This window comes from Cordyceps fumosorosea, assembly GCF_001636725.1.
Source record: "Cordyceps fumosorosea ARSEF 2679 chromosome Unknown scaffold_84, whole genome shotgun sequence".
NCBI lineage: Eukaryota > Fungi > Ascomycota > Sordariomycetes > Hypocreales > Cordycipitaceae > Cordyceps > Cordyceps fumosorosea.
The window spans coordinates 15429-23587 of record NW_017387384.1 but is presented as its reverse complement, the minus strand read 5'-3'; the positions used below and the strand labels follow the sequence as shown (position 1 = coordinate 23587).

At 49.6% G+C, this 8159-nt stretch overlaps 3 protein-coding genes across 3 annotated transcripts; 1 reads left to right on the top strand and 2 right to left on the bottom strand.

Annotated features, from left to right (window-relative positions):
- Positions 1-347: 347 nt before the first annotated feature.
- On the bottom strand, positions 348-800 carry ISF_09854 (hypothetical protein; the record flags this gene model as incomplete). The annotated part of the gene is made up of 1 exon (XM_018853454.1): positions 348-800. One exon carries the CDS (start codon positions 798-800, stop codon positions 348-350), a length of 453 nt encoding a protein of 150 aa, XP_018699362.1.
- Positions 801-5172: 4372 nt separating this feature from the next.
- ISF_09853 (hypothetical protein) lies at positions 5173-6360 on the top strand (the record flags this gene model as incomplete). Its single annotated transcript, XM_018853453.1, has 1 exon — positions 5173-6360. The coding sequence occupies one exon, from the start codon at positions 5173-5175 to the stop codon at positions 6358-6360; it is 1188 nt and encodes a 395-aa protein (XP_018699361.1).
- A 639-nt stretch (positions 6361-6999) lies between these two features.
- On the bottom strand, positions 7000-7833 carry ISF_09852 (hypothetical protein; the record flags this gene model as incomplete). The annotated part of the gene is made up of 4 exons (XM_018853452.1): positions 7000-7280; positions 7330-7605; positions 7655-7749; positions 7796-7833. 4 exons carry the CDS (start codon positions 7831-7833, stop codon positions 7000-7002), a joined length of 690 nt encoding a protein of 229 aa, XP_018699360.1.
- Positions 7834-8159: the final 326 nt, after the last annotated feature.

Genomic DNA, 8159 nt, shown 5'->3' with positions numbered 1-8159 from the left:
CCACCGCAACTGGTCTGACAGAATGTTATTTTCCTCCTCCAGGGCGTTCACCCTCTCTTTCATAAGTGAGGGTTGCTTTTCGCGGTATCTGGTCTGAGCCGCACGGTGCAGGGCACGCCTTCGGTCCATATCTGCAAACGTATTAGAAAAATATGTACTAGGTGGTGATATTTTCAAGGAGTAGATATTCAAGAAGGTCTGTAGACAATTAAGCCCTAATGTGATATTCCCATTTAATGCCCGTAATAAATAGTGCTATTACTCTTAATATGGCCAACTAATCCATCATACATTAAGGTAGATATACATCTAGTCTTAAGCATGCTGTACAATCCTGCATCACCTGCTTATCCGTCGTGTTGCATCGCAAACCCATAGCATCCTGCATCGCTCGCGCAGCGCGCCGGGTTGATGCTGGAGAGAGCGGGTGCGTTCCACGCGTCCACCGGCGCCGAGTCCATGTAGTCGGGCGCCACAGAGTAGCAGCCGCAGTCGGTTCCACAGTACGAATCTGCAACGGCGGCTGTGTTGGCATCTTCCCTGAGAAGGGCTCCTATGATTGTTTCTTGGTCAAAACGATCATCGAAGTAGGTTTTAGACGAAGGCGTCTCCCCGCCCGGCACATCATAGTCCATAGCTTCTCCTCCGTAGGTGCTTATGTCGACGTAAACGGGCCTTCCGCCGCCTCCGCCACCCACTGCCGGCAACCGCCGCGGCATCTGCTCTTTAGGGCCTCTAGGAGCAGCCACCGGTTCGTATATGTCTAGCTGAGCATCGGGCGGCTGGCTCCATTCCGACATGGCCGGTGGGGAGTTGTACGGTCCATGGTGCAAGAAACTTGTGGCTAGAGGCGAACGTAAGGGTGAGTTTCCAGGCGCCGATTCTACGCCTTGCAGCGGAAACGGATTGGGTAGGTTTTTGGATGAGGGCACGATGTCCTCGTTCTTGGGGATGCGGGTGGCTCTTCTAGCCTTTCGAATATCGTAGGAGCAGTCGTCGTGCCCTCGCTTATTGCAGGCAAAGCAAGGGGTCTGTCCGCACTGTCTCACCTTGTTAATACTTTCCCTTCTCTCTGTCTTGGGTAGTCATCCGGTGGGTATTTCTATGGATCGTTTTCGAATTAGTCTATCACACCTTTCGCTTGCGTCGCTGGCATCTCTTGCAGGCCCGGCTAGTTCGTTTTCGCTGCTCGTTAGGAACTTGAGGGCGTGGCATTGCGTTCAATGGCTTTAGGATAAGCTGAGTAGAAGTGGTGGTTTAAGGTAAACGGAGGACGAGAACGGGACAAAGTTGAGAAGGAGGAGCTAATAAAGCTATAGTAGATTAAGAGCTTTGTTCTCTTAGAAAATGGGAAGATGCACAATAAAAAGGAGAGCGTCTAGAGACTCTGAGGTCTGCGGGACATAGTGGCATTTTAAAGGGCACCCTCCCTCCTCTAAAGTATTAGGATAATAGCGCGTAAACAAGTGACTATAGAAAAACAATCGGAGCGCGTACGATAGGCGTGTAGACTGAGTAAAGGTATTCATCTCCCCACGTTGTCCCGTGAGTTGGCCTCAGTCCCTGCCTTTGGCGTCGAGCGAGAGAGATGGCGGTGAGGCAAGCAAATCTGCGGCTGGAGGCTTTTGCTTGCTCTTTCCCAGGTCTGCTGTAGCAAATCTGGCAGGTTCTCCTTCGTGACAGTTTCTTTCGGAGGCCGAAGACCGAGCTGCTGACAGCGTCTTGCAACCTCTGATATAGCCCAGGTCACAGGGTTTATTCCCTTACCTTCTCGAACGATATCTTGCAAGTGCTTGAGTTTCAGGTGACTTGAGTCTCTCGCGCTACAAAGCTGCTCTCTTAACAACTGTTCAAGATCGCTAGATGGAAGCTGTAGCCCGGATACTTCTAGTGGCTCCTGCTGTAACTGCACTGGTTGGGGCAGCGTTTTAGCCGCCTCCTTTATTTTCGTCACATAAGATGGGTAATCAGGCTCCTCGGCTGTAATGTCCCACAGGCTCGGCTTGTCTTGGGTTGTAAGAAGGAAGGCTGTTTCTAAGGCTTCGTTGATGGACTCAACCGGATGCTTGTTCTAGATTCTGTTAGCTGCTTGTCTCTGAACGCTTATAAGGAATCTCTCATCGTACCTCCATCTTAATTTAGAAGGCAATGTGTTGTATAAATTAGTGTAGAGTGAGTAGTTAGTAATTTAATTATATTTATACTCTTCCATTAACTCGGGAGAAAAGGACGAAATATGGTAGTTGTGAGGATTTAGCCGAAACGAATAGAAGCAACACCCCCCATTAATATAGATATTTTCGCCCTTCCACGCTGACGCTGCTGTTGAAGTCTTAGGCGAAGGCTGCAGCGCCATACACCAATCTAAAAATGAAAACAGCTCATGAAAGTTCAGAGATTCCCCTTAAATTATCGACTGTGTATGTGTTGTAAAACGGCGGTAAAAGTTGAACATTGACTGCAACGTGCTTCGGGCACTGACCCTGTGTACTTTAACTTGTATCATCTCATGAGCCGTTATTTAGCTAATGAACATTCAATAAATTTGATTTAAGTGTCTTGAGGTCTGGCTTTATACATATCCTGAAGCTGCAGGTGGTAGGCGTTGGTGACATCTTGGTCGCCTACTAAGTCTGCTAACGCGTGCCCGGGATCCCCAGTGTGATTCGCTAAAGTCTCCCTAGATGTACTTAGAGAATCTCTTCTATGTTCATTGTCGTCATAGTCTCGCTGTATACCGAGAAAAACTTTCCTCTGCGAGATCGCCATTATCCCGGAAGCCAGTATGGTATGAGTAGGGTATTGGATTTCATGTAGGGGGGGTACTTGCGCAGCAGAAAAAATACAGCTGAGTAGTATCAGTCCCAGGCCGAGAAGTACTGGGAACACGAGCCAAGCCACAGTTCTGCGCAGGGTGCGCAGACTGTTCCGCCGTAGGTCCTTGTCGTTGATAGCACTGGCAATGCTGATAGCTGTCAAGGGTGGGACCATGCTTATAACCATGATACAACCCCAAAGCCATTGCGACTGCACAGCAAGGTAGCGTTGAAAGCCGAATATAACAAGGCAAAGTGAGACTATGCAACCCGGCACTGTTATGATTATGTGAAGGTATGAGCTGACTTGATGGTGCAGTTTTATACTAAAATCGGTCTAACAGCATGAATTAGTCTTAGATTAGTCTGAAGAAAGCTGAAATGTCACTTACTGCCTGTGCACATAGGCATAGTGTGCTCACTAGTCGCATAGCAGTAAAGGAGCCAAATTGAAGGCCCTCTGTGTTGGGCGTCAGACGTGATATGCCGAATACTAGCGCGCATACTAATAATGAGACAATGCATGATGCAAGGCTGACTATAAGGAGAAAAGTGTTTTTGGCCCAAAGCCTGAATGCGAGATATACAACGAGGATGGCATATGCGGTAAACCCTGAGATGTATTCCAGAGGACTAATGCTAGGCAGCATTGCGAAGAGCGGTGTGGCCTGTTTGTTGAATGCATATCGTCGGGGATGCCGAGTCATAAGTAGTGTCTCCATGGCTCCAGCATGCTATGGCTGGCCAACTAAGCAACTGCCAAGCATTCATAGCCGTTGCTGACACATGGTACGAATATCTGCGTAATGGAAATCATTAGGTTCTCTTGGAGCGGTCAACAGTTTGAGTCTATTTGGGGAGGTAGACTAAAAACAGACGATTATCTGACACTGCATCCGATCTGTTCGAGGAGCCGAGGAGCATACCGATGTACTTCCGAGGGGTTTTTTGAAAACCCCCTCGGAATTATGGGTCCTAGCTGTCCAGGTTGTCGGCAGCCACCTGCGGCCTTTGGCGTGGGCGGCCGTCATGGGCGGCCATGGTGACGAAGCTCCCCGCCAGAGACGCACATAGGCCCCAGGCGGCTGACGGTTCGGTATGTGACAGCCGTCAGCTCTCCTGTCCCAGCTTCTTCCTTTCCACATCTTCATCTGCAGTTTGCAAAATGCCTTCGAAAAAGAGTGAACGAATGGGCAACAGAAAGTGGTGTGAACGTCTACCGGTAGGTACGCACTTTATATGCTGTAAGCTTTCTATCACGCGGCGGATAGGCTCAGGCAACGAAGTTGAGGTTCACTACGTACTATGCTGTGCGCAAGCAGTACCGGGAGACGAAATCGGACTGTACCTGGACAGGAAGGTCGGACGTGGCAGGTGGTGGTACAAAGGGGAATCGTATGTCGCTATTTTGACTGTTTTGTCACATACTGACGCGAAGAACAGAGCCGTTTGCGAAGAATGGAACGCAGGGTCCGGAAATTGCGAGGAGCGAAGCCATTCAATCCGAACCAGGCTGGAGAATCCCCTTCCCTTGTCAGAACTGAGCCAGATGCTAGAAGCTGCATTACACCTGCAAGATCAGAAGGAGCAGACTGGCGGGCTGCAAAAGATAGTGGAGGAGCTCAACATCTCACCTGCATCGGCGGAAAGAGACACTCTGAAAGAGAAAACGTTATTCGAGTTGCATGGAAGAATTCTTGAAAAACATGTCCGTGATGGCATTAAGAAACTTGAGGCTGAGCGCGACCCTGTATTGGTTTCTTTATCCTCGCGGATCGTCGAGTATCGGCAACACAACAGTCAGAATTTGGCACAATTTTTCGACGACATCAGCGACAGAGCAGAAAGCGCGGCGGAGGCAACCGAACGATTGGATCGTGGCGTCACTGAACTGACGAAGCGGATTCAGGACAGAGCGCAGAAGTTGAAATGGATGTACAAGCTCGATTCCTGGGCTGCAAGCGCAGTCCTGCGCGAATATGGTGCTGAAACTTCAGCAAAAATAACAAAAAGTGAACAAATACGTCAAGAAAGGCTGCCGCTTCTGATCTACCATATTATGAATGAGTTAGTTCCCAAGCTAGGGGCGGACGTCATTCTTATATATGCAGCTTTGCAGGGTACGGCAACTATACTCACTGTGTCTACGAAGCTAATTTGTCTAGAACAACACTGCTATCTCGAAAGAACAAGGCGAGATATATGCGATATTCCACGCTTTGCGAAATTCGTCTCAAAACGGTTCGAGAATCTCGAAATTCCTGACATAAACGAGAATATTCTTGTGCATTTTTCCCTCGCTGTTGTGGGCTGGGCTCTCAAAATATGGTATGGGTTCATCCTCAGTAGGTAATTCATGCTAACCTGCGATAGTTTTCGTGCAATTTGCAAAAAGTTAGGAGTCAATAATCTTGCACTGCTGGTGTTGAATTATGACAAGTTTGATGACGCGGAGAAGGAGTACATTGCTGCTCGACTACGTTCGGAGGCAGTAGGAGATCAGGAGGAGGCAAACTTAGCGCTTGAGGCTGCAGGCTCAAAGCTTGATCAGGGTTTATACATCTCGTCGTTCAGAGAGCTGCAGAAAGAAATTATTCCGAGACGGCTGCGAGAACCTTCATCTCAGTCGTTCGTGGTTGCACACAACAGCGGCGAGGATGCAACAGCCAATCACCAGGAACACACAGCAACCTTGTCACCCATGTCCTCGTCTGTGGGACCAATGGCATCACCCTTCAGCTCTAACGATGCTGGAGCAGGATTAGGTGGCGCGAACGAGTGTCAAAACGGCAGGGAACACCTGGTGTCAGGCGACAACCATGCAGCTCATAACCCGTGCGCCAGAGGAACAGAGGCTGCAGTCTCAAACGAAGAGTCACTTTTTTGCTCGACCCAACCATCTACCGACAGCGGCTACATGAGCAACGCGGGGAGCCAACAGTGGCATCACACTACGTCGGTGGCATCATCGTCAGGCGCCTTCTTGCTCCCAAGCCCACTTTCTTCTCGCCTCCCTACCCAACAGGGTACGGTGGCCGCTGCAGGCGAGAGCGGCGGAGAACGGACTGTTGCAGCAGCCGGGCAGAAGAGACCCCAGGTCGAGGACAACCGTACCTCAAAGAGGCACATGCCAAGCGCAGAAGAGGCTACGAAGAATTCGGGTCCCAGCGAGGCGTCGAATGTTGATCCGGAATCTGCGACATCTACTTCCCACGCTGTTCCGCAGGGTGACGTTGCAACGGGGGCTGTGAGTGCCATTGCAGATCCTATGCAGCATCAGGAGTTGGCTCAGGAGTTAGGATTCAACCTTGACGAATGGGATTCAATGTGCAGCAGCTTCCCGGTCTCATCCATAACGGCATACAACTGGGATGGAATGTTCGACAGCATTCCGGCGACATCTACTATGGTACACGGGGGCATCGCTATCAGCGACGAGTTACAGGATGTGGATTTCAGCGAGAACGCAGCTACTCTTCCAGCTTTTTTATCGGAACCACAGCCAAGTGGAACGGTACCCCCTGCGGATGAAGCCGAAACCTAACCTCCGGCAAGATAAGATACGAACTAATAGCATGTTCTATAAGCCCTCTTTCCTGAACCTTGCCCTCCGCCGTGTTCCATTTCCCGAGCATAATACTGACAGGTTCGCTGGATAGCGGAGTTAGTATAGCGACCTGATTCGGCTCGACATCGATCCAAGCGTTTCCTTCTAAATATGCCGCGACTGGTTTATGTTGTCGCTCCCCTCGCTCTATTCGGTGACCGAAAAAAACACCCACATTATTAGGGAGCTTGTCTTCTAATTAGCCATAGCCAATTATCGCCCGGCGCGAAACTCACATTATCGTTAATGAAGGTGTTGAACGTTGCTATCTCACGTGTTTCAGCATACCGGAACATTTTGCCAGTCGCTGACTCCATCCCCGCAGTCAGGGTGAGAGATGGGAGAGATTGAACAATTTTGTCAAAGAGCGGCCGAACTTCTGTTCGATCGCACGTATACACCGCATATAATTCGTTTGAATTATTCATTTTCGTGTTATTCGCGGGCTTTACAGAGGACTAGAATCTAGCAGGGGCGGGGTTCCATGGCCTTTTAAACCTCAAGACCTTGTGCTTGCCCCACCGAATATTCGCACATCATTGGCCGCGTGACTTGGAATTGGGCCGCAGCTAAAGCCTAACGAGATTGTCCGTCTATCAGCACCATCACAGCAGTAGCTGGAATCGCAGTTGACATGTCTTCAAACGCAAAGTATAATGCGTCATGCTCTGACAGTGATGTGGCCGGCGAAGGCATTGAGTCTGTGGATTCGCACGTGTAGGATGGTCCATCACTATCTCCGCTGTCTTGATCCGCCAATTGAGAGCAACGCAAGGGGTCTAGCGCGGACAACAAGGCCTTCAGTCGGGAAGCACTTGGTCCGTCGCCGTAGTATTCAGTTTCATTTTCCGGGATACCTTGGAACATTTAACCTGGTAACTTTGATAAATATCAAGGGCCTCATACCTTGTGGCGCCCCTATTTTTGGAAAGATGCTGTCCTCTGGGGTAGCAGCAACATTGGCATTTTCATGCTCTTCCTCGCGACGGACCGCGCCTCTCTCAGTGTATTTGTCCGTGAGCGGACGGGCAAGCGAAATATCCAACAGTTTACCACAGATCTTGCTGTCTTTGTCCGTGATATCCGATTTAGGCAACTCAGACAGCAGGGCATGTAACCGGGTAGCATTTTCGACGATATCATGTTGTGCGCCGGCGGCTTCGTTTCCGTTTCTGGGGGTATCTTGTATTAGTTAGCGAAGTAATCTTGGCAAACGTGGGGGGCAACTTACTTGGTAGTCCTTCGCTGGCTCTACCTTCAGGCGAAGTGGCGCGTTCGGCGCATCTGTGGCCTTGTTCGCCTGCGGTCGCGCCAGAGTGGAACGACCTGTTGAGCATTAACCAATGCAAATCCCGGAGTGTTCATTGCTTACGTCTTTGAATAGATGTTATCTTCTTGTTGGCTAAACATGACTGTCTTTGTGAAGATTTTGCTTGAGAAGAGGATAATGCAAATCGAGTGAGCATGCTGTCCAGACAGATTTCCGCTGGATGTAGCAACCTTTATAATGTCATATAGTACTTATTCGCAACCTCGCTCTATCGCTACTCTTCTTTGCATGAAAGCTCATCCCTACAAGCCTCATGCAAGTTATTCTCTATCACTTCCCATTTTAGAGCGTTTACTCCAGAGCGACCGTGAGTTCAAGTGAGCGGCCTGGTTCTTTTTCCCGGAGGCTTGGCAAACTTCCCTGAAACAGCTTTTAGGTAATATTTGCCTGCAGCTGTGTCTACTTT